We start from the raw sequence: 26,457 nt of genomic DNA on the forward strand, positions 1-26,457 counted from the left end.
TCAGCAGGATTTTAATTGGCACATTGCAGCTCTAGTGACTGGCATCCCATAAATACCAAAGATAGATTTTAATGTACAATCTTCTACTTCAGAAGATTCATTTTTTTCTAACTCTGCACTATAATGATGTACATTAATTCCTGGGTGCAGTCAAATGTGGGGAAAGTCAGGCTGGTTATCATGGCGAGCTGCTCTAGTCTCTGTGGAGCTCCTACAAGTTAGGCTACAGGGAGGCAACACTTTTGTCTGGTTGTACAGTATAAATAGCTGAAAATGTGAGTGCCTTGTAGACTGTTATTGCAATGCTCCACAATTCTTGCAAGGTAGTTGGTGACTGCCTCAGATATTTAATACAAATATGTTAATTCAAGTCAATTTCAGCAGGTACAAAGCTGATGGGTTCATTAGAAGTTTGCACGTCTGGGCCAACACAGTTGTTGTTGGCCCATTTTTTGTTTGTTTTTAGCATGAATTACCTTTTTTTGAGTAATCAAAAAACACACAATCAAATATATAAACAGGTAAACAGGTGTTAATACGAATTTTGCACTGGAGTAGCACAGGGATTTTAAGTGCTAGAGGTAAAGTGAAGCCGGGCAAGCCAGCTTGTGTCTTTTTTCCTTAACTAGGAAAACTGCTGCAGGTAACTTTAAGATCTGCTTGTAGAATCATTTAGGTTGGAAGAGACTTCTGAGATCATCTGGTCTGGCATTTAACCTATCACTGCCAAGTCCACCATTAAACCATGTCGCTAAGCACTACGTCTATATGTGTTTCGAAGACCTCTAGGGATGGTGGCTCCACTACCTCCCTGGGCAGCCTGTTCCAATACTTCGCAACCCTTTCAGTGATTTTTTTTTTCCTAATAACCAACCTAAACCTCCCCAAGCACAGCTTAAGGCCATTTCCTCATGAGTTATCACTTAGTGCCTGGGAGGTGAGACCGATCCCTACCTTGCCTTCTTCTAGGTTTTATGAAATTTTTGAAAATAACTTTCTGAGAATTGTCTACTTTGTTTCACCAGAATTTGTTCTGTCACTTTTAAAAAATATTGACCACATTTTCGTGTTTGCTTGGTCTTTCAGCATTTGTATTCTCTGGTGACTATTGTTGCAGGGCCTAACGCAGCTCATGTTATGTTTGAGTGTTTGGAATTTTTCACTGAGACAAGGATTGAGCCCTCAGCTCAGAAAATTCCCTCTGGTTTAAATACCAGCTGTTTGCCCTATAAGGGATGAAATCTGACGGCCTTACTTTCTCACACAGGTGTACTCTGATGCTACAGCCCATGTTCTCTTGCTTATGGAATCTGTCTTTGTAATTACAGCTCCTTCGAATGACAATAGCAAAGCAAAGACTCGGAGATGATGAAGTTGGGGCTCGACACTTTGCAGCACATGAACGTGAGGATCTTGTCCAACAGCTGGAGAAGGCTCGAGAACAGGTAATAACAAAATGGGCACGCACTGTCGTGTGTTACAGAGCTGGTGTAATAGCAAGTAACTGACAGCTGCTCTTGTGTTTTGAGAGCTGGCGGCTGATTAGCACTGCACATAGTGATGAAGGTGGTGGTTTTTTTTTTTACTGTTTTTTTACTTTTTTTACTTTTTCTTATTGAGCACTGATTTAAGCATGCATGCATGGTGATTACCGAATTTACTGATCTCAGGAATTCCTTCTCAAGATGATTGATGATCCTCTTCTTGTAGTGTACAGCAACAACTTGTGAGAACAGTATCGTCGATGAAAGAGATGTAGTGAAAGCTGTTGTGCGTAGTATTCAACACAATATGTTGTGGCTGATGAATCAAATTCAATCAAACTCCTCTGAATCAAGTTTTCAGTAGGAGATTTAAGGTTGTTTGCTCTTCCTCCTATGTTTTAGCCATTCATTCCTTCCTTTTGAAAAAATCTTGAATAAGGCCTCTCTTCTTCCTACCTCAAGTCTGTATTACTGTTATGTACCATGCACTATGCAGCCCATCTTTCCCTAATACTGATTCATATCTTTGAGTCATTTATAGGGTTTATGTTTTCTGTTGATCCATGCTTATTTCTACCAATGACATGCTCAGTGAGCCATTCTGTGATCCAGGAGAAGGTGCAAATTTCTCTTTCTTAGTCTTCACTCCAAATGCAGTACTCCTCTAGTTTACCAGAAGGACTGCTGCCTGCACTTGCTCTTTTCCCAATTTGATTTGTTCTGTGACCTCTGTTCCCAAGTTCTCTATCTGTCCAGCACATGGCTTCGTCACCTGTTTTTCTGTTGTCTTTCTCTAGCTTATCAGAGTTTTCTGAGCTGCACATGGAGACTTCTCAGCTCATTGCAGGCTTTATTCAACATTCAGTGTTTCCTCTCCTTGGAAGTTTGAAGCTCTTTGTCCCCGAGTATTTTCTGTACTGGGCTCTTTCACCCTTTTGTTTAATACCAGAGCTCACCCTGCCAGTTCCATGCTGGCTTATTTAGTACTTTTCTCAGTTCCTTTTCTTACTCTGTGGAGCTTTATTGCTGAAAATCCTGTAATTAGTACAAATTCCCCATACTGTTTTTTTCTGTATTTTTTTTTTCCTGTAAAAATTTACAGATTTTTTTTTTTAATTTCATCCTCCAAATTTGAAAAATTCTAATTTTGTTTAGTTTAACCTTGGAGTCCTGGAAATTCTGTCCTAAAACAAGCTTACTGTGTTCTTAGCAAAACTATTGTATGAATTAAGGTTTATTTTGCTGTTACCTTTTAGTCATTTTGTAGAAATTTTGCAAAAACAAGTGCAATTGCTAAGGTTATTTAAATTGAAATTAATAAAATAATACCAAAATAGGGTAAAAATACCGGAGGTTATAATCCTGGGAAAGACTTCTGACTTCCCAAAATCAATCCTGTTCAGACACATAGTGCTTGTTGTTGTTTTCAGTTTGCACTATACAATTTTTTTCTAGACTTCAAAACAGTTCCTTTCTTTTCAGATCGAGACTCTGAGACATGATCTTCAAGCTGCACTGGATGAGTTACAGGATGTTAAAGAAGAACGCTCTTTTTACCAAGATAAATCTGACAGACTAAACCAAGAACTTAATCATGTCCTAGGAGGACACGAGAATCGTATCATTGACATAGATGCTCTGTGTATGGAGAACAGGTGAGTACACGACAAAGCTCCCTGAGTCACAACAAAACCTTAACGAAAATACATCCTAGAATTATAAGTAAGAGATTTTAGTTATTTGTTTTGTCTATTTTGTCTCTGCTCTAGCCAACCCTCAAAGAATATTGAGAAAGTCAAGCTGCAGGAAATTACTAATGTTTTATTTGGCTACAGAGATGTAAGTGATATTCCCAAATATTGCTAAATGTGGACAAGCAAGAGAAGTGCAGGCCTTTTCATCCCCATCATTGTATGGGACCAAAACCAAGAATATTAAAAATCAGTACTTTAAGAAATCCTGGTGAGCTGTAATGGGCTAAGCCTGAATTGTAAACATGGATTTCAAGTACTCTTAGCTAATGGTTTTGGACATCTCACCACAGGGAGAGGTTGTCTACAGGGAACGATTTCCCAACAACGCTTTGCTTATGAACTTACTCTTGTAGATATTCTTGTCTCTGCTGTGGAAAAAAAAAAAAAAAAGTGTTTTATGGTCTCTGCTAAGGACAACAGAGAAGAGTTGCTGGCAGAGCTATGGCAGGTACCTCCCTTAATGTCAACAAGTACGTTAAAGTGACGTAGAGCTTGTAAGACACTTTCCCTTTACAGAGACTTACACTTCAGGTAGGAAAGTGTAACACCAAAGGCATTACTTCCTCCCAGCATTTCCAATGTTTTGTTTTGTTTTGTATGGCCTACCAAGTTCTGTATCAATTCAAGCCCCCCTGCTCCTGATGTCAGTGTCAATTTTTTTTCTTTTAAATTGCTACAAACCCTAATGCAGCAGCAATAGCACTACAAAAAAAGGATATTATATAAAACCTTTATACCCCAAAAATATATTTAATAGCTGTCTAATCCAAGTGCATTGACTTTGTAAGGAAGAAATGTATTGTTTTAGCTACTGTATACGATTTTTCAGCTATGCTTTTTGATCGCTAATGAGAAGTGCCATGTGAGTGAGTGATAACTGCAATGCAAAAGCTCTGCATTGTTGATCCTTGTGTTGACAAATATACATATCTTTAGGGTCCATCTTACAAGCTTTCAGGCACAGAGGACCCCAAAATCCGGAGGAACAATATGGTTGTGCAGGACTCTTGACAAATGTAACAGAAGGCCAGCCTCCTTTTCTGATACAGTTTGTTTCCCTACTTAAATTTTGATGGGGTCAAGAGCAGTTAAGATTTTGTTGTTTTATCCCTCTGAAAACTGTAGATGGAAAACAATTCTCAGTAACTCAAAGAGAAGACATTCCACATAGTAAAGAGGAGCACTTGAGGCAATACTGAACCCAACGTGATGTAAAAGATGACTTTTTTTTTTTTTCCAGGTATCTTCAAGAGAGATTAAAGCAACTTCAAGAGGAAGTGAACCTTCTTAAGTCTAATATTACTAAATATAAGGTAACATCCTCTCAATGTATATATCATCTAAACTGTGCTTTGTTGTTCGTGGAGGTTATTGTTCATTCTTGGGTTTATATGAATTAAAAGGACAAAATTATGCTGTCAAAGAAAAATCACTTTTAACATTCTGACAATATTAGCATGTATGAGTGTTACATGCTCAGTAATCTTGTAGGCTTTTCATCTGATGTAGAACAATGTGTCAACTATTAGGGGCACTTGGAAAAGTGAAGCAATTCTTATTTTATTTTTAAGTTCTGTGGCGGGTAGGTAAAAAGTAGCAAGTCACACAGTGTGTGGGAAACGGCTGCAGCTGCATTCCTGCCCCAAGCAGTTCTTGCCTCCCTGTTCCCTCATGGTACCACTGCTTGTTCCTAATGAGTGCTAAGTCTTCATGGGTCCTTCGTTCCTGAGTTAAGGTCTGTATTGTTGTGCAGTAAACCTTCAGGACTGAACCTAAAGGGCAAAATATTCTCGCTCTTTCCTGCAGTGAAGCACTTTCATCCTCTTCTGCATGTGATTTCGCAAAGTGGGAAAGGCATGTTAAGGCATGGGAATGGCTGTCTTAGGACCATCAGTAGGACTGCTTAACCATTTAGGTCACTGTGAAGCAGTCACAGCACTAATTTTTGTGAATGATCAAAAATTCTGAAAGTATTGCCACGTTCATTTCAGTGTCTGTACATGTTCGTGATACTGGTATGTCAGAGTTTAAGTTTGTTCATGGGTGAGAGCTGAACATCTTGGTGGTCTCAGGGGTTTCACATAACTGTAGTTGTTTTGCAAGAGCTGGACTTTTGTAGCAGGATCGTTCTGCTATTAAGTCCTGAAAGTCAGTATTTCCTCCTGAAAGGACTTCTAGAAGTCCTGATAGGAGGAGTTTGAATTTTCCATTTGAACTCTTTCAAGAGAAATGCCGGGGAAGGTCTGATTTTGATCCTGACTGACACTGACTACAGAATACTGCAGCATCTTCACTGGCACTCATCAGTTTATTCAAAAATAGACAAGTCTTAAAAATGCATGGGGGTAGGGTAAGGGGTTGGAGAGACTACAATAAAGTGATTGCAATGAGGCAGGATGAGTCTTTTAACATTGCAAAATCTGTTTGTGCTGTAATATTCCAGGAAGATCACGCTTCCATAGGATGTTGCCCCATAGTACACTATCCATAGGATACTGTCAGTGTAGCTTCAGGCCCTGTGGAGAAGTTCTGAGACCAAAATCCAATTCAGATTTTGTACTCCTGATGAAAGGAGTGAAGTAGAACTTTTTTGGCTGCTGTTTTTCTAAGTGAGATATTTGTTGTTTCCTCAGAACGCACTAGAGAGGCGAAAAAATTCAAAGACTCATGGCAGATCCAGTAGCAGTGCTCTGACTGGCGTCCTGTCTGCAAAGCAAGGTATTACGTAAACGCAGCACGGTGTTGCGTGTCTCGTTGAATTCCTCTCATCTTACCTCTTAATTTCAGTAACACTTTCCTCACCAACCAAAACAAAATCTTTGTTTTCTTCTGTGTTTATTATCATGTGCTGTTTTTTCATCCTTTTCTCAGTTGACTCGATACAAAATTTGCCTCTTGAGTATTGCTTCTCCTTTTGGTACTCCTTTGCCATTCATTCTCTTCCCAGTCAGCTGGATCAAATGTATTCTTTCTTATCTGTAAGCCTGTTTGCAACTTTGACCCTGACAAATCACTTCTTTTTTCAGTCTCTCTCCTCAGCTAACAACGACAACCTCGATTCATATTCCAATGAAAAATATACAGGGGGATAGAGGAGGGGGGCCCTAAGTCAAATTTTCTGCTCCTTATATTCAGATGTTTGCAAAAAAATTTATTGTCCCATGTTTCTTTGTGGGAAGCAAAATGGCATAATCTCCCCCTTCAAACAAAAATTAAGATTAAAAAAAGAAAGGAAAGCAGAGTAGTAGGGAAAATTCACTGTGCCAAGCAGTGTACCGGTGTACCACCCTGCTGTGGAGGTGGTGGTACATTCATACACACACCTGAGATCAGTAGTGTTTGTTGTAGCAGGCTGAAAATATTTTTTAATTCCTTTTGTGTCCTCTTCTTCATATACTCGCGTATAAAGAGGCAGAGCCAGATTCTAGTTACAGAAGTAACTAGTGAACTTCCTGATGTGCTTGAAAGGTAAACAGGCTCTAAGCTGCAGAGGAAGTTCATGGGTGACTATTTTCACATCAATCTCAAATAACCTGAAGGATATAAGATTTACAAAAAGTAATATAAAAACTTCCTTGTGGGCTTATATTTTAATGTAAGTGAGAGAGAAATACCCCATTTTTTACCATCTGTAGGCCTCACTGGTTTAGCAGAATGAGTTTGTTTCCTCCTGAACAAAAGTCATTTTCCAAAAGCAGAATTAAATGAACAGAAAATGTGTCTGCCTCTTCTTGTTCTGGCAATTGCTGTGGAACAGCAGTCAGCTCACAAAGCCGCCGTCTTTCTGTCAGCTGCGTATTACATTTCTCCTCTTTTAGTGTTGTTTGTTAGCTGAAGGAAAATTATATGTATTCATCGAAGTAATAATTCTTTGATGTTAAATAAATGTTTGTGTCACGTCTCTGTGCACGAGAAGCCAAAACTCATTTGTGTTTTTAACATTATAGTCCAAGAGTTGTTGTCGGAGGATCATGGATGTAGCCTTCCAGCCACGCCACAATCCATTTCAGATCTCAAATCACTGGCCACTGCACTGTTGGAAACGATCCATGAAAAAAACATGGTCATACAACACCAAAGGCAAACGAACAAGTAGGTAGCACGACTTCTAAGTGAAATAGAACGTACCAAGCCATGGCAAAGTCCTAGTTCTGGGGGAGTTTCAGGGAAATGGAAAGGAAAGTCTGTTTTCAGAGAGAATTCATTGTCATTGCTAACAGGTGGGTTCTTCAGGCTTTAGAACTGAAAGATCAGCTATGTGTTTAGAGAAAAAAAATATATTTTAAAGAGACCTGCCTGCTTCTGCTACACAAGGATTGATTCACAGTTCAGGTTGAAGATAAACCATAGGAAACCATTTGGTTTCCAGTAATGAAGTGGCATTTCTAGCAGGTAGTCTGTAGGGAGAGCCAAAGAAAAGCAGCCCGGAGGAAGGACACCTTTGAAATGGAGAAGATACACGATAAATCAAGTGTTAACAACAAACACTGGTGAGAACAGTAAATGACACACCTAGGAAAGGCTCTGAAAAGTTTTAATGTGACATTTGTCACAGGCCAGTAGCCTATGTATATTATGGATTGTAGCTGTTGCTCCTGTAGTTACTTGCCAAAAATGTTAGGAGATAAATGCAGTTATATTGCTACTGTATGATTTAGTTTATTTTTTTAAACCTGAACTGAACTTTCAAGGAGAATTTGTTTACCCTTAGCTGTTCTACTCATCAGTAGAATTCTTTGTACCTTGCACAGCACCTATCATGGCAGAATATCATCGTTTTTGACACATTTTCTGACATTCTGATACTATTGTCCTCATACGGTGTATGAAAATCAGAGCTAGGAAGTGTTCCTTGATGCTGCGCTCAGGTTTTTTGTTCGTTGTTTGTTTTTTTCTTTCTGGCTTTTTTTGGTGATTTGGAGGGGTTGTTTGCAACACTGAGTCACTACTGGTAATCAGAGGTTATTCAGGCTTTTCAAAAGCACATCAGGACCAGATGTCAGAAACAGGCAGACATCGTTCATGAAAGGAAGGAGTAGTACTGAAGTGCACTGTATTGCACTAGAATAGATGATTCATTTTGAAAATTCATAACTCTGATACTAGGCAGACTCCATTGCATAATTCTTAGTGATGTGGCAACAGAAGTGGAGGAGCAGTTTATCGCTGCTCTTAAATACTGTTGAGAAAGCAAATGCCTGATCAGCTAAAGGGAGACTAAAGGAAGAACGTAGCCCAGCTCGAGTTGATGGCAGCTCAGTGAATTCATGCCTTTTGTGTGTCGTGAAATGTAAGGGGAGTTCCTGCACCGAGCAGTGTTACTGGAGGGGCTCACAGCTGCTTACCCCCTTCTTGCTGCTGATGTAACATCAGCTGAGAAACATCTAGCGAGGAACTGCTGGTAGCTCAGGTGTAATTGATCTTTGTCTTTACATCCTGATATCGAGTCATGACCTCGTGTAATTATTTGCATATTCTTGCCTGTAACTGTAGCAAATTTCTTTCTTAATTTTATATCTCTTGCAGTCTCTCGCATCTTTCAAATGCATTGTTGTAGTGATGGCTTTACCTTCTGGTACCAGGGCCTGTTCTCATCTGTTGAGCACGGGCTTTCTTGAGATAAGCCTTCAGTAGGAGATACTATTTTATCTGTGTGCCAAACTGATCATCTGTAACCATTGAAGTCGAGGTTGGACATGTGCAATAATTAATATGTGATGCCCAACAGAAGATGAGGTCATAGGGGGCAGTGATAATCCACCTCCCTCTGAAATACAGTGTGCTCAGAACTGCAGTGTTGTATTTGGCTCAGGATGCTTTAGGGGAAAAAACAGAATCATAAATCCTGGGAAGGAGTGAAGGGCAGTAACACTCCCGTGCAGTGTGCTTGTTCTTTTTGTCACCTTTGGCTTTAGTTGGATTAAAGAAGCTTTTAAGGAGCTAGGAAGAATGGGAGCTACTTCGTGTAGAAGCACCTAAGTCACAAAAGGGTTAAAGTGAAAAAGGGACGTGCAGGTAGGACATCAGAGAAAACTATCCCTTATTTCAGGTGCATTAGGTGGTTGTAGGGGTCACTTAATTACCACATAAAAAATTAGGAGTAGAGGCTGATGACTTCTGAAAATGGGTAAGAAACTGCCCAGCTGTTGGAGCAAGTCAGAGGTGAGACTGAGGGCACTGCACGGGTGAAACAGGTGGCTCCACAGACTCGTAGTAGATCCATTCTTTGCTTGAAGACATCGCTCCATTCAAAGGAGGAGAAGGAAGTGGGGCTAGAGAGAAATGGTTTGACAGAAGGTTTTACATAAATAGAAATCTTCTCCTTTATCCCTCTTCTCCTGTTTGCCCAGCTTTTCCTGTGCAAAGAGCTTGTTTGGAGAACAGAGTTAATCTTTCAGATTGTTACATGAAAAAGGTGAGATTCAGCTGGGTAGAGAACATGAGATTTTTGGAGTGGTTGTTTCTTTCAGGGAAGAAATACTTCTGATATTTGATAGACGATTAATCTGTTAGTGATTCTGTTCTCAGGAAGTGGGACTCTTCAGACCGTATGAACTTACTTCCCTCCCAACAGTTAGTGTACTCCAAAGCCAAAACCTGTTTTGTTGCTCGAAGATCGAAATACAGCTCTGTAAGTTTAAATAATAGGATAGTAGATTTGCATTTTGATTAAATAAAGAAATATCAAGACTATTTTTTTTTACTTAGATTGTAATTTGGCTGTGCTGTTGAAGTTGACTTTCTGCTGTTATCCTGTTGTTAAAATCATCCGTTATTACCACTTGCTCTTGGAACAGGCACACTCTCATTCTTGCTGATTTTCTAAATATGTGGCATGATAAAAGGAACCGTGGGAGGATATGCCTAGAAATGAGTGGGCTAAATCCAGCCTGTAATTTTTTAGCTCCATTTTTACAAGATAAAGGCCTACAGGAAAGCTGGAGAGGGATTCTCTATCAGGGAGTGTAGTGATAGGACAAGGGGGTAATGGTTTTAAAGTAAAAAAGGATAGATTTAGGAAGATAGGAAGAAATTGTTTACTCAGAGGGTGGTGAGGCCCTGGCACAGGTTGCAAAGAGAAGCTGTGGATGCCCTGTTCCTAGAAGTGCTCAAGGCCAGGCTGGATGGGGCTTTGAGCAACCTGGTCTTGTGGGAGGTGTCCCCTCCAACCCAATGATTTATGAAAATATGATCTATGATTTAAGAAAAAAAGTTATATGGCAAGAAGCTGGGTCAGTTTGCCCATGGGATTGGTATCTACTACTGCCAAGTTTAAGAAGCAGCCTATCTTTTTCCTCTCAAGCACATTAGCTTAATTTGAAAAAGCAGTTGTAAATGAATTCTGTATGCAGTAATGTGTTGCCAGATTAAATAGTCACATAAATGTGAAAATCAACAGCCCTAACCCTGCCTAGAAAATGGATAAAAATCTTTTTGGCTTCCACCGGCAATAAGCAGTTAGTTATATGCTCTTTCTTAGTGCAATTTTTTCATGAAATTGCCAGCACTCATGCAAGCCAGATGAGTTTAGAAACTGCTCTCCTGCTTAGACATGTTGCACTGATTTTAACATTACTTGGGCAAGCTTGGTCATGGCCAGAAGCACAACAAGGGTTGTGTTAACCTGTGACCTGTTCCAGAGCTAGAACTAAGCTGAAAGTGAGGCTGAAGGGAGCTCAGGTGCTGTAAATCAGCACAGCTCCCTTGAGGCTGTGCTCATGTGCGTTGGGAGTGCTAGAAGGGAGTTTCTGTATTCAGGTGGGAGCGTTGCTGCCCTTACGGGACCAACAGATTCCTCTAAAACCTTGTCCTGGAGGGAGGCTTAGACAACCTCCCTTGCTGCGTTAGACACGTGACCAGAGAGCAATGGGAATAGCTCCAGGCACCTTTGTCAGTGACACAATCCTCTTGTAGTCAAAGGATCTGGTCCATGATGGCTAGAGGTAGAAAATAGATTAGGGCTGCTAATCGGATACTACCTAAACAGCATCTTCCAAAATACCTGCTGGTCCAGGCTACCACAGCTCGGTCTTTCCACGGCGCATGTGGAGGTGCCAAATTACTTCGATCACAGTGGAAAGGGGCAAACCGTGCTGTTGGCAGGATTTCCAATAAACATTTATTTAAGACTCACAGCTTTTTGTAGGATTAATTTCTCCCATACCTCTCTTCAAATAATGTGGTTTGGTGCGAACTAGAATCGTACTCAACAGGGAATGTATTATGCTCTGTGCCTGAATGAAAGCAGCATCGTTAAGTATTGTCCTCTCTTCCTGCTGAGCAGTGTTCAGAGCTGCAGGATGGTCCTCATACATGAGAACCTGCAACAAAGCTGAAAAAAAATAAATGTCTGTTGTCTCTTCAGAGGCTTCAGTAGGAATTACCAGGATAGATTTGCTCCAGAATCTTTAGAAATAGTGTGATACAGCAGATAAATGAATTATAAAGCTTAAGAGAAGGAAGAGAAGAGTGATTTTGCTATTGTCTGAATAACAAGAGCAGTAACAGTAACTGAACTTAATCTAGAGAGTGGGATTTGCGGGTTTATTGAAACTGACAGGGAGGGCAGTATCTTTTCCCCCGTTTCTGCCTTGGAACTATGGGTGAACTACTTATTAAAATAACGAGGCGTGACCCATTTGTAGTGACAATCATTAGCCACATCAGCTTTGTTTTGTTGGCTCTCTGGCAGAGTTAACATTGGAAGGAATCTTGCATGATTTCTTTGTTCCCTGCCCCTTAGCCAGGGGATCTCCAGATCCTTCAGCTGACCTTCAGCGGGCCCTTAGGGCAATGCAGCACACCAGGATATGGACATAGAGCTGTTAAATCTGAGCCCCTTGTATCAGAAGGAAGCATTCTGAAAGCAAAATCTAGACTTGAACGATTTTGATTGTCTCTGGAGACAACAGCATTAGATCCATCATAACCTTGGTGGTCTGGCTGGTTATTGAATTTCAGTGGAGAAATAAGTGCTGCCACACTCGCCCCTCTGCTAGTACACAGGATGGGCTGCTTGCTTGCTAATTGCTATATACCCCTTGTGCCACCCAGTGCTTACTTCAATGTTCATTATGAGCTTTCTCTTTTATAGCCTATCTCATCCTGGCATTTTTGTGGTCTTTAAAATACTTCCAGGCTTCCCTTCTGTCATTGCAGAGCCCTCACATCAGAGATTTCAGAAATCCTTAGTCTTTGTTAATCGATTTTCCTAGCCCATTTAATATTTGCTGGTTTTGCTGTCCTTCATCTTCCAGACTCTGTCATCTTGTCAGTAATGACATTCCCAGGTTGCTCAGATGTTTGCAGCATAAAGCCCTAGGTGGAGAGCATGCAGTGCAGTATTACACGGCCCTGGCGAGCTTGGGAAGATGATGTTGCCTTGCTGTGTTGTGTTGTGCTGCTTCTCAGCATTCAGTTCAAATTTAACTGACTTATCCCATTGCTGTAATTTGATGAGTAAAACTTGCTGCCCATTATCTCTGCTGTCATGTTTAGAATTGCTGTCTGAGAGAAAAAAACAGGTTTTTCACTCTGTGTATTGTTTGGGATTTATTTAAAGACTTCTGACTCTGGGAGACTTGCTGTGCCTGTGAGAGAAACAGTTTCAAAAATTCATTGGGGGGAAAAAAAAAAAAAGCTTTCTTTGCAAGATAGGAATCTCGCATTTGATCTTGGGAGAGAATTAAAACTGAAAGTTAAATCCTGCAGGAGAGCTAACCGCAAATAGTATTTATGTAGGAATCACATATAAAAGAGATGACCCAAGAAATGCAGTGGAAACTAAGAGAGGGTAGGTGATAAAGGCACTAAAGAGCTTGAAGCTTTTTAGTAAAGAAGAAGAGTTCAGCACTTAAGAGAGATGTAGCAGCAAGGCAATTTGTTGCTGCATTAAGCAATCTTAGTGATAGACAAACCCTTGTGAATAACAGTAGGCCAAAATCGTGACTAGAACTTCAAAATTAATCCATATATTGGATTTTGCATATTTAGATCACATAGCCCTTACCTTCCAAATTTAGCTGCAGAGAAAGTAAAAGGAACTGGGAAGACAGATTTGCAAGCAAAGGAAATAGAAATACTGCAAGTTGCTATTCTTGGTCCGTAATGTGCAAAGGTTGACTGTCTAGTACATCCTAGATCTTCTTTTTTAAATCTTTTTTTTTTTTTTTTTTAATCATGGGATAAGTTAGACAACTAAATTTCATTTTCTCTAAACTCTGGGGGAGGCTGTCTGTTGCCATTAGTAAAAAGTGGGAATTGTGAACAGGTTTACTACACTAGTCAAGTAGCAAGTTAAAAATTCAATTGCAGTCATGTAAACAATCAGGCTTTGGTTACCTTACTAAGACAAGGAGTCCCCTCTCAGCTGAATATTTCTGATTTTTTCTTTGTTATTTTCTTTTTTTCAAAGAATTTTAGGTAATCGAGTGGCAGAACTTGAAAAGAAGTTAAGAACTTTGGAAATCGCTGGTTTGTGGAGTCTTCCAGGTTAGTAAAAATTCAGGAGAACAGCTTGCATTATGTAGTTTTCATGGATAGATTTGCATTTAAGAAAAGCTTAGCTATAATTTTTTAAATGACAGTTATTTTATGAATGTGCAGTATTTTGTGAACGATGGTATTTTGTGAAGCACATTTGCAAAATTAGGAACCTCTAATAAACATTGAGTTGAAACCAAAGCTCACGATGCTATTTAAACCCTATTTCCAGTATGGATACAACAAAATAAGTATTGACAATAATCAAATTGTCTTCATAGTTTGCAAGTTTGCAAAGAAAAAGAAGAAAGGCAAAAACTTTGAGCTATTTTATTTAAGCAGTTGTATAAAATGATACACATAGGATAATAGCCGTGATGTTTTTCAACAGGTTTTTTGATTAATTTTGTACTTTTTGTAACTTCCATGGTTTTTATTGCGGTATTTCATAATGTTTTTCTGTAGAATGATAATCTCTGAGAAACTGGAACTGTAAATGATCTGAAATTTTCTAGTCCCTCTCTCTAGAACAGGATTATTCCCTGTAGCATCTTAAGTATTGTATTTGGTTTAAATTACTCAAGTAATGGGAGATTAATCTGCTTCCTAATAGACCTTGCTGTTAGAAAAATGGGCAATATTTAATTTACATTTTCTTTTTGCTTCTTTTCTTCCCATTACACCTAATTGTATCTTTTTTAACCACTGTAAATTATGCTGCTCCATTGTTGGTGTTTGCACCATTAGGCATTGTTGTTTACAGCTTCCTAGCAGTGGGGGTGGGAGCTAGTATAGTTCAGGCTTCTGGGTTTTTGGCTCTGTGTTTTTATACCCAAGCTTTTAATCTAGAAGAAAAACATTTGACAAAGCTGAAGAGAACTAGTGAAAAAGCAATGTGGCCTAATGGGGTATATTTCTGCCTGTTGCAGGCATTCTGAATCATCTTTCTGGAACTGGCTTTCACTGGGGCTTTCCAGAACTGAAAGTCCCAAATTTGTTCCCCTGGGTTACTCTTCAGTTAGGCATCTAATGCGCATACAGTGCTGGGAGCATTTGTCCCTCCCCACATTCTCCAAAAAGTGGAGGTGAAATATTTGGCAAGATACTGCTAATAGAGTTCTGTACATTAGTACAAATGTGTATCATAAGCTTAAAGGGTTAATGTAGGGCTGGTTGTGTTTTTTTTCCCCCAAAAAATACCGTTCCATGGAATTAGTACACTAATAAGAGCAGTGTTTCTAATCTTTACAAAATGTATTAAAAAGAACAACAAGCAGTGGGAACTAATTGCTCCGTTGTTGGTCTGTGTAGGTAAGACATCAAATTAATATTTATACAATAACAACTGTCTCTTTCCTTCTTTTCTTTTGCTGCCTGAAGGCCTGAGCTACAATGTCTCAGTGGGATTTGGGAGTAGGTTCTGCTTGACATATATATTTTTAGTAACTGATTCTAGCAGTGCATTAAATATTATGACTGCATGTAAATAAATGGAAATGTTATCTGAACATTTTTATATCTGTCAGGTTAAGATGTTCAGTCAAGTGAATTAGTTGACCACAAGAGAAATAGAGGCTGCTCTACGAGGCACTTTGTTTAAATTGAGGAAAACAGTAAGGAAGGATGATCCTTAATAGTTGTAAATGAATTTTCCAGTAGCTTATGAATTCTGTTGAACACCAAGGTTGGTTTGTTAGTTTGCTGCCTTCTTTTTAAATCAAGAGTGTAGTTTTGTTTCCAAATGCACTGTAGTCCCGATGTGGTCAGAAAGAGCCTTGCAACAACTGCTGGGTTGCCGCGTTTCTTTTCAGAGTGTGGAAAGCTTCTGCTCCATAAAACAGCAGCATGTAATAGGTAGCATTGGAAATAGCATAACAGACTCTGCAGCTGAATCTGAGCTTGGGTGAGAGGCAGAACACAGAGGCTATCTCACCTGGGCAGTCTTAAATCCAAAGAGAAGCATTATATGGTTTTGAGTTGAATTTCTGTCTCTGGAAGAGTATGCAGATGAAAGCTGATGTTCAGTCTGCCCCTGAAAGATATGCACTTTATAAATTGAAGGATTTTAATCTGAACTCAACGTTCCCACTTGGGCATTGTTGTCTGTATAACTTTTAAAGCATCCATTGTCACCATGATATTAATACCTTCCAAATGCTGTTAATAAATGATGTTAATAAACGTCATCCTATTGAAAAAAAGAGCTTGACTGCTTCTAACTTTTTTGTTAGATGACATATTGGTCATCTGCCTTTTGTGCAATGCATGAATCAACTATGGGGAAGCTAAATGAAGAGGAAGCATATGTTTTAATTTTCGAAATGGTTGATCTGGTAGCATAAGTTCAGTTTCTGTAGAAGTTCTGCCTATTGCAAACTTCAGCTTCCCCTGTTTGGAAAATGGGCTTTAATTAAATGAATCTTTTGGGAGGTTCATTGCTAAAGATAAAGCAATCTTGGTCATAGATTTACCTCTGTTTTCTTCTTATGAGCCCACTTGTCTTGAGAAGGAGGCAGAGGATGTGATGCTGACAGAAGCATTTGATTCTTTGCCTTGTCTTACATACGTTATGGTTGGTTCAAATATGCATGTGTAAGTATTCTTAGCATTAAAATGAACTAAACACCAGCCTAGTCCTCTTACACTAAGATGGCACTAGATATTCAGATAAGTGAGACTGTATTTTTCAAAATCTATCAGTTCCTGAAAATTCCAGATTTCCACTGAAAAAAAAAAAAAAAGCCTAAAGGAAAGATCGTGCCATGACTCAGCCTTTCCCTGCCTGGGTTGTTAGGAAGGTTTCTGTGCTGCCTCTTGCTCTTCAGTAACCAGCGAGGAGCAGGGGCCAGGCAGAATTAACGGGCTCAGCAGCTGCTGTGTTGGAGGCTGTTTGAATGGAGCAGAGGTTCTACGTGGATCCCCAAGCCTGGGAATCTTGTAGAGGAGTTCATTTCTCCTGGAGAAGACAGCAAATGAATGTGCTCCTATTGAAAACCGGTCTGCTTGTTCTGAGATCTGTATGCTTTTCACCAAAGCCCTTTAAAATTCATTAAATAGAGCAACTCTGCATGAAGCCGTATGGGTTATGAAATTGAGCTTCCACGGCAGCTAATTAAAATTCCCCATGTGTAATCCAACTTCAGATCTTGATGCAAAGAATAGAGCACAGCAACAGCCGCGTCCCTCCTTTGTGAGTGGTTGGGAGTCACTGTTAATAAATAAATATATACGGGGCTCTTCGGGCCACATCTGTGGCTAAGCTGTGTGGATACTGAACTTATTTTATGTAACCAAGTTGGTTTTCAGAGAAAAATGTGAAGGTGAATGTGTTTGCTGTGTAAATGCTGGCTGGAAGTCAAGAAGTTTCTTTTTTGAAGCTTGTAAGGGTCTGTAGCTGAGGCTTTACTTCTTTTTTTTTCATTCTACCAAAAAAATAATTCTCTGCTTTCCACTTAACTGTTAAGAGTGGTTCCCCCCCAAATTCTTTAGTTATAATCCTTTTGAATTTGGCCTCCTCCACTGTGTTCTTTTGGATCTTTTAGACATTGGCTACTTCTGACCATGCGTATGAATACAAGGTATTGCTGCACGACTAGCTCCCTGTTTGATTTAATTCTACTTCCACACAGAAATTCCTTCAGTGTTGCAGGAAAGTGCATTCTTTTAGGGGCTTTTGCATTTTGGAATAGCCATCGGATTTGTTTTGCCTTTTTTATTTCCTTTAGATTTAATTAATTTTGCCGTACACTTGGGGCAAGGGCTGTACTTTGTTGTCAGTTAATTATTTCTTTTTATTACTTGCTATCGCAGAGGCAGAATTCTGATGCATACTTGACAGTGGGATCAAAGCTTGACAAGGTCAATGCTTCTAAAGCATTAATTGCATTCGCATTGCTGCAGTATATACCCCAACATGCTAAGGATATTAAAAAGTCATTAATACCTTCAGTATCAAGGTCTTTACAGGCGGCGTGCTCCAAAGCAGTTAGAGACTGGGGCGGCCCAGTTTGATGCCGAGGGAACAGCTTGACTTTCACTCTCCCTCAGGAGGTACCAGAACTTTCTCAGGGAAGGATTTATTCGGGGTATCTCCTGACCTGGTGCCCTTTCCAAAGTCCTTGTCTTGGATGGGTGATTAGATTTAGGATGTCGCCTTAAGGTGAAATGTACAAGCAGATTTAGAGGGGAGAAGTGGTTGTTACATAAATGTCCATTCTTATGGAGATAAATAGAGCAGGAGCTTGCCACCTTCCCAGCCATTAGTTATCGGCTGGCAGTTGTTCTGGAGGCCACGCAAACACCACGCTTAGCTGATCTTGCAAATTTCTTGCCACCTTCCCTCTAGGTTTAAGGTAATGTCAGTCACTACGAGCACAAGCATCCTGAATAGTGGAGGACTTCCTAAAGAGTCTGCAGGTGTTGCTTTCTGTATTGCTAACGTATGTAAAGACTGGGCATCTACAGCAAAGTCCTCAGCTGAAGAGTTTCTTGCACAATTTTCTCAGCAAAAGAGCTGGAAAATTGCCCTTGTGCATTTGGCTCCAAACAAAAATGCTCAGAAGCGTTTGGGGAATTTTCAGGTTAAAATCCCTCCAGTTCCCTAGCAGTGTCTGCTGGTTTGCTGCCTCAGCTCTGGCTTGCCTCATAGTTGTGCTAATCTTTACATTTATTTTTATTTTTTTAAGGAAACGTTGTAGTACATATATGAGCCTGTAGTGTAAAAGTACACAGGTGATAGGAGGCAGGGTGATAAGAGTACAGAGTCAGTGCTGAGCGCTTGCTGGCAATGGCATGCAAATGATCCGTGTATTAGTATAGCCTTACCCCAAATTACTTACTGTAAAACTTTTGGTATGATCTGACTAGTAATAACCTGAATTGTACGGTGAATACAATTTGCTGAATACAACACCTGCTCTTCTTTCAAAGGTTGTCCTTTGCTCTGTAACCTGTCTAAAAAAATAAATAATAATTACCTTTCGTTATTTTTATTTATCTGACTTACATGTTCCAGCTATGCTATAAAATACTTTATTTCCATGCTGTAGAAGGATCATTTGAGATGCTTTTCTGGTTCTGTACTTCTTTTCATGGCACTGGAAAAAAAGGAGTTAAGCTGTAGGATCTGTGTGAATATCATTAGTGAACGATGAGTGCAATTAGCGAATTAATGGTTCTAACACTTTGATTGTTTCAGGTGGAAAGGACACCATAACGTTCAGTGACCCAGCCTTGCCTGTTATACAGCGGTCTAGGTCACCGTTGTTAGCATTTACTGAGAAGCCGCAGCAAACTGAAGTACAAGGTGAGCACCTGGACCGTAAGGAACATGATGAGAGCTGAGCACACATTTCTTTCTAAATAAAATGTAATTTTCATGCTGGGATAGCAGAAGGCAAAGTTTCAGTGGTCACTGAGATTGAATAAATCATCCACAAGTAAAATGGATAGCTGGTCCCTGTACAAAGAGCAAAGAAACCACTGAAAAATGACTGTTGAAGAGATTGCCCAGCGCTAGGCATCAGGTCGTACACCTCCAAGAATTTTCATGCCAGATAACTTGATACTGTGACAAGTTATTCATGCCTTCTGTGTTAGCCTCCTGCTCTTTTTCCCTCCCTTAGAGTGCACAGTAGGAGAGCAGTCTGTGGAACTGGCTTAGCACTTTGCTGCATTAAAGCTGATACCTAGATGAAAGGCTTCCTGATTGCACCCAGTAAATTGAAATAAGCCCCCCTCATTTTCCCAGATAAATTGACTGTGCTTTTTTAAAGTCTTCTACGTGTTTTGTTCAAAACTTTCCCCAATAGCAAGCATTAACATCTCTCCAAAGTCAAGCCTAACTTTATGTGACAGTAGCAAAAAGATAGTGTTTTCCTGATAACCTCAATTTTTTCCTGAGTTTTTCATAATGGTCAGGAGATAGGTGATTGTGCCTGCCTATCAGTGCTTGGATAAGGTCTTTAATGGACACAATATTCTGGTATGCCCAGATCTTACTCGGCTAACCATGAAGCATCATAAACAATTTATTTGTTAGTCCTGAAACTAAATAGGTTGTGGCTTAATTTTGATTTTATTATCCATATCATCATCTGATAAAACTTGACAGCCGGACTGATCATTTTTTATAATCTTGCTCAGCTGATATTTTTGCTAAAAATAAGGAGTGAAACTATAGTGAGTAGTTCTCCAGTGAGTAATAACAACTCATAAATATTCATTTTTTTTGCCTGCTTAATCATTGATTTTTAATTAAATCTGCAGTTACTGAAGGTATTTACTTGGTGGTATTACGTTCTTTCCTTTCCTGTCCTAGGTGAGGTTGGTATTACAGTTTTGATTAAAGCTGCCTGTCAAATCTCATCAGACCTTGTTTCTGTTGCTGTGTAGCGCTGCCAAACGTTCACTCTGGACTGAAGCTTTCCATGATGTATTTTCTACTTCAGCTGATTTTTCTTAATGTCAGCCAAGTAACTTTTTTGTGTCTCTAATTCTGATAACCACTTTTTTTTTTTTTTTAATAAAAAACCATGCAAACATGTAATATATCTATAATTAATGGACAAGGAATTTACAAACGGGAAAAGATTTCCACCCCTGAGAAGATAGGCAGGAGTTTTCATCCCATTCTAAGCACAGGAGTGAGGAATCCAAATTCTGTCATTGAAGGCAAGATGTGATAAAGGCTAAAAGGAGGATAAGAAGTGGGCAGAGTATATGGAGGGACCGGGTAAACAAAGAGATACCATGCAGGAGCACAGATCCCAACAGGAAGAGATCACTGGAAGAAAACAGCCTTGAAGAGAAGACAGCCAAGGATTAGGCCTGTGGCAGTTATCAGAAAAATTGGCTCCCAGTAGGTCATCCTCTTTACCCCTTCCCATTTCATAACTGTAACAGAGAAATCCCGTGATTAAATTGTGGTGGATTAAGAAATTACTGCTCTGCCTGCACAAACAGCTTGCTTTTAATTTGTATGTGGCACAGGGTACCTGGTAACCTGCAGTGAGAACTCAGACAAACTTAAAACCCAGCTCTGTGACAGTTTAAATAAACAAGGTCAACTTCTTGGTGACAGAGGAGCACGTCCATGGGCCAGCCTGCCAGCTGCTGGGGAAGCCATACCTTCTAGCAGTAGATGGAGCAATAACTTCTTCCATTGTTCCAGATCCTTTTTCTAGAGGATTTTGTGCTTTCCATTTTCCCTTCGAAGCCTGGAAAAGAAGCAACGCGTTTTCAGCTGCAGGGTATCTCCTCCTTGGAGCTGACAGCTCTTCTGCAGTCAGCAGCTCCATGGGAGTGATGCACTGTCAACTTCTGTGCTGCTTTACACAGAGGATGACTGCCTGGAGTTGAGTTTTAGGAATTTGCTCCACACTGCAATTTTTGATCTCTGCAGCCTGCCTCCAAAATCTGGGGGAATTTGGCAACTAAGAAGACAGGAATGTGTTCATCAGCCTTTATTCACCGAGCAAGTATGACCTCAGTTTAAAAGTATTCCAGCAATAAAAACAAAACCACTTTTACTTTATTATTAGCTGACTGATCAGTTGAATGACAACAGATAAGTGGAATAGAAATGAGATTCTTGCATATTTTTAAATGCTGGGCCTGAGGTCAGTCAACTGTGGCCCTATAAACACTACCGTGGATATTTTATGTGTGTTTGGCCCAGAAAATCTTTCTATCCTTTGAGCTAACATACATTTTTTACCAGAACCTTCTGTAATACATAAAATGTTGCTCTAGCTAGATGTACAGATAATCAGAGGCCCTTTTTCAGGCCTTTTTGATCAAATCTATCTGCTTACCATGATCTCATCAAGCCCTGTTCTGGCCTGTAATTATTATCAGTTTCAATTAGGCTGGATGGTAGAAGTCTGTAGGATATACTGTGCAGTTCCTGTGTGAAAATGCATAATGACATAGTACAGGCACATGAATTAAAGCCTGTGTCCTGCCACAAAACCTCTCTGCATCCAACGCACCCAATACATGGTGTCGTGTGATGGATTGTACGGGAACATCAGAGCCACTGGGGAACAGCTCTCTTTTTGTCGTCACTGGTGAACACATTGTTCCTGTTGTACTGCCTGTGCTCCATTTCAAGCACTCTCTGAAGACAAAAGTACTGTTTTTCTGTGAACTTCACACAAATTGTTCTTCTATGAATGATTTATCTTCACAGCACTGCAGCGAGGTGATGGGGTGGTGTTATCCCTCTGTAGGAGGAAACCGTGCCACACAAAGAGCAATGCAAAGTCCCCTCTAATTTTGAGTGCCAAGTGGAGGTGCCTAAGTTTTAGCTATTTTTAGAGCACGGAGAGTACGTGTGTTCAAATATATAATGTGAGCACAGCAGTGCTGCAAATCAAGCTCCGAGTTTCCAGCTGAGCACTCAGATAATGAGGATTAGATCCAGTGGGTGATCACCTTTTGAAAGTTAATTTATCCCTGCCTTTTCCACAGAGTTAAATCCCAGCTCTTCAGAGTGACTTTCCCGGCTTCCTTAATGGTAGTTAGACTGTCTGTTCCCTTCGTGCCCACCCTTGTCTCACTCACTCAGCAGCTCCCAGCTTGTAAATGAGGCAGGGCTGGTAGAGGCAGTAGGCTCCTGCACTGTACAGCTCAGATCCCGCCCCGCAGCCAGTCTGCTCCGTGCATTGAGCAGGGCAGGATTCCTGTGGGAGAAATCCAGGAAGTGCTCCTGTACTAAAAGGTAATGCACATGCACTGCAAGAGCCATTTGGAGCTGTCGGAGCAGCCCTACTTCTGGCATTTCCCAATTTTTCTTATTTGACTTCACAAGCTGATTTTCAGTGAGGCTTTTTGTCCTTAACAGAGACGAGGACAAATTCTTTCTCTTACAGAGCTGTTTGTTTGCACATCACTGTTTTCTCCGTTCTGTCACTCTATTCAGTGTTTGGCTTTCGGTGTAATAGTATATTTCATATTCTTCTGCTTTGTTTTATCGCACCACCCAAATTAGAGCAATCTTTTATGTTAGGAGAAATGTTGCAGCATCAATAACAGAATTATTGGATGAGAGGCTGCAAAAAGAAAAAAAAAAGTAAAGGAGTTTGTGTTAACCTCTGAAAGTGGTACTGATTTGGGGATTAATGTTAAACTGTGCCCCAAAATTCTGCAGTTAAGTGCCTTGCTTAGAGTTGATACTCCTAAAAAATTTGCCTGTCTTGTTCTGCAGTGTGGTATCAACTCTAACTCTTCTAAAATTGTCACTGTTAGGGAAAGACAGGCTCCAAAACAGCCCTGACCCAGCAAGAAAACCTGTGTTGATTGCTTATCATGTAAAAAATGGGTCAGGGACAAGATAGAGAACCACTCTGGCAATCTCTTACTGAGGCAGACGTCTCTGTGGTGTGACACTGTTGTGATGGTCCCCAGGCCGGGTACACAAACATGAGGCATGTTGCTGTTCCATTTCTCTTTCAGCAGAACAGAAGGGGGAACGTAACGAAGCTCGTGCTGTTGCAAGTGAGTCCGTGGCTCCTCAGGAAAGAAACTTGAATAACAGAAACCAAAATAAACATTTTTATCCTTCATTACCCCAGTTACCTTCTGAGGAGGAAGAAATAAACAAGCTTGAAAGCAAGATAATTAAACTGACAGAACAGGCAGTTTCAGAACTGGAAGGGAAGAGAACAGAAAATGCAGCTGGGGAGCAGAACACGGTGGTTGGGGCAGAGCTTAATGGCTCCTCGGAGGGAGATTGCCCATTCTCCAGCCCGGACACGTCCAACCCCACAGATCCCTCAACTTCTGAAAGCGAACCAACAGCTGAAACCGAGACCCTGAAGGACAGTGATGAAACCTCGGAGAGTGACTGTGAGATCCCAAACCAAAGGAGGCAGAACGGCGTCACCGGGGACGCGCTGGGTGCTGCGGACCCCAGAGGGCACGGGGGTCTCAGTGTCACGACTGCACGCACACACGGCAGCTTGGAGGAGCCCCCTGAATCTGAGAACGTGAAACAGCCTGCTCGTGCTGAAAACTGTGAATATTTGGATAACAGTTTGGCTTGAGGTATGACAGCCAAGCCCTTGCGCTTCTCACCGTAACCCTCTTGCAAGCGGGTCTGTGCTGCTGTGACTACAACCAGTGAAAGTTTGTTAGAGGACTGATTTTTTTACATGAGTCTGTTAGTATTTGTCTAACAATGGTGTTCTTCTGTTAGTTTTGACTGCAGTATACCAAAAATGTAAATAATCTGGGAGAAAGAATTTGAAGCTGTTTGGGTTTAATCGTTTTGGTTCTTTGTAATGATTTGAGGTTTCTGTGTAGGTGGATGTGATTTACAGCCGTGTAGCAGAGCCCAGTGATAACCATGTGCCACGTTCTCACTGGGCTTCTGGAAGGCCTGCGGTCTTAGTGCTGGACTTGATTTTAATGGTTGGACACGTCCAGTGATGGAAAATTGGAATGATGAACTGAGAAGTACCTTAAGGTCATAGGGTTTTGCCTGTTTCGCAGACTGCATTCTGTTTCCCTGTCCATAATGGCTGTGAGTACGTCCTTAGAATAAGACCGCTGTTGGGAATGGAAGCAGAAAGCTCTCTGAGAACCATCCCTGCGTGTGGTGTTCTCTCATTTCACACCTTTGCATCTTTTACCTCCCTCTCCTGGTTCATCTCATGTAAACAAAGGAAGTTACTTCACCAGACACTAAGAACCCAAATTAGTGATGCTCTGAAAAAACATCCGAGGAGCCAGAATTATTGCTGTGAGGAACAGCAGTGCTGCTCCAAGCAAAAACAGCAGGAGGAGAACCAGCTGTGCCCCGCTGGCCTGCTTGGTGCTCTGGGGTACTGGAATTGCATCCCTCAGCCTCCAGGAGCTGCAACAGCCCTCCGACCGTAACGGGTGGTAGATTTCAGCCTACTCCATTTGTGCCTTCCTTTTTGAAAGAATCTGTGTTTTATTTTACGTTTTGGAAAGCATAAAAAAAAAAATCATGTTTGTGTTCCTCCTCGTTTCACCGCTCTTTGTTGTAGGAGGTTTATTTGTGCTGTTACCCCTTCCTTAAACTTCTTCCCCTGTTGGGGTTCAGTCACAGGAAAGCTTTTTGCCTGTCACCGCTGCCAGAGGGAGGGAGGCTGCTGTGTCATTCCCCAGCCCGCTCCTGACGCTGGAGCTGTGCCACTCTGCTCCTCGGAAGGCAGCAACAAGGGAACGCTCAGCGGTGAAGTTAGCAGCTGGCGGAGAAGGGGAGGCACGTCCTTCCCCTCCTGCTCGTAGCACAAGGAATCGGCTCTGCAGCTGTGGGGCTTCTATGGGCCAGCAGCCCTCAAGGCAATTTTTCTGCTGGCTTGGGAGCTAATTGTCTGTAAATGTTCGTTTCTCACTCCCAGAACTTGAAACCAATCAGAGGGAATTAAAGCAAATTTAATAAAATACTACTAATAAAAAGGAAAATCCCTCCCAGATTGAAGCCTCCTTTGACAAATAACTGCCAGCTGCAAATTTTTACAGCCCACTTGTCAGCCGCTGAATAAACAGAGTTCATATTAGCAATACTGACAAACTCTGCTTAGATGGGAGCTGCGCTAGCAGGTGCTGCCAGAATCAAGGTGTCAGAGCCCGTGAGCAGTTTGCATTCAGCAGCAGAAGGGCTGTATGTAAATGATTACGTGTAAATATAAGGAATGATGGTGGGAAGGTGAAAAATGTGGCTTGTGGCTGTTCTCACGTGTGTTCCTCGCCAGGTGCCTTCGTGTAACCCTTTCAGCGTCTGTCTGCAGGCAGCGAACCCGTAGTCACCGTGCTGCTGGGGTGCGTTTCCTTCCTCTTTAAAGGTTCTTCCACACTGCAGCATTTCACAGCAGCCCTTAGGGAAAAAACATCTGTATATTTAAGTGCGTCGGGAACATGAAGCAGTAAAAAGTTTTCCTTTCATTACCCTGACAAAAATGTAAGTTCCTCATAACCTGAAAACCACAAAGAGTTTAAGCATTTGAAAGATTGTTACGCCATTGCCATTAATTGTAACTGACTGCACTACTGCCTCATTTGTGTGACAGTACTGACAAGTCGGAAGAGAAATGGCTGCAGAAACTGAAATCTCTGGGAGATTGTGGCAGATTTTTTTTTTCCTATAATGCTTGAATGTTACATGAAGTATCACTTTATTCAAGATACGTTCTTCTCCATCTTTCAGAAGCTAATCCTGCACAGAGCTAAATATCAATGCGGTCAGAGCTGATGCAAGCCAGTAAGAGGCAGGGTTTCATGTAGCTGAGCTCTGAAACATTCAGGTGAAACGTTCAGGGTGTTTTATGGCCGCTGTTTCCTTGTCCTAAATCTTCCCTGACCCACAAATGTGTGGGCTGATGTTTGCCGCTGTTCTCTCAACACCAGTTAATGCCATTAACTAATGGAGAGCTTGGTGCAGAGATTGGTGCAGGTGGAAGCAGTGCTGGACCCACAGTTGCTGTGCAGTGCCTCAGGCACTGATTCGTTGTGCTGTGGTTGTTTTCTGTGAGAAGAAAACGGAGAAAACTCAATATCAACAAGGTCATGGGGTAACTCCTTAAATGCCTTGTTTGTATCTTTCATAGAATCATAAAATGATTCTAATCATGGAGTGATGGCTTGGAAGGGACCTTAAAGATCAGCTCCAGCCCCCGGCCATGGGCAGGGACACCTCCCACTAGATCAGGTTGCCCAGGGCCTCATCCAGCCTGGCCTTGAGCACCTCCAGGGATGGGGCATCCACA

At 41.0% G+C, this 26,457-nt stretch overlaps 1 protein-coding gene across 1 annotated transcript in view; it reads left to right on the forward strand.

The window, feature by feature from the left end:
- The window catches only part of CCDC149 (coiled-coil domain containing 149), a 46,965-nt gene extending 22,564 nt beyond the window's left edge, over positions 1-24,401 (forward strand). Inside the window, exons 5-12 of the mRNA XM_084286365.1 lie at positions 1,329-1,445; positions 2,967-3,139; positions 4,479-4,551; positions 5,872-5,956; positions 7,186-7,330; positions 13,653-13,729; positions 18,918-19,025; positions 23,180-24,401. Coding sequence (XP_084142491.1) covers positions 1,329-1,445; positions 2,967-3,139; positions 4,479-4,551; positions 5,872-5,956; positions 7,186-7,330; positions 13,653-13,729; positions 18,918-19,025; positions 23,180-23,766 — 1,365 coding nt within the window. The 3' untranslated portion in view covers positions 23,767-24,401. The remainder of the gene's footprint in view (positions 1-1,328; positions 1,446-2,966; positions 3,140-4,478; positions 4,552-5,871; positions 5,957-7,185; positions 7,331-13,652; positions 13,730-18,917; positions 19,026-23,179) is intronic.
- The last annotated feature ends 2,056 nt before the right edge of the window (positions 24,402-26,457 follow it).

The sequence above is a fragment of the Netta rufina genome (genome assembly GCF_964035555.1).
Source record: "Netta rufina genome assembly, chromosome: 4".
Classification (NCBI taxonomy): domain Eukaryota; kingdom Metazoa; phylum Chordata; class Aves; order Anseriformes; family Anatidae; genus Netta; species Netta rufina.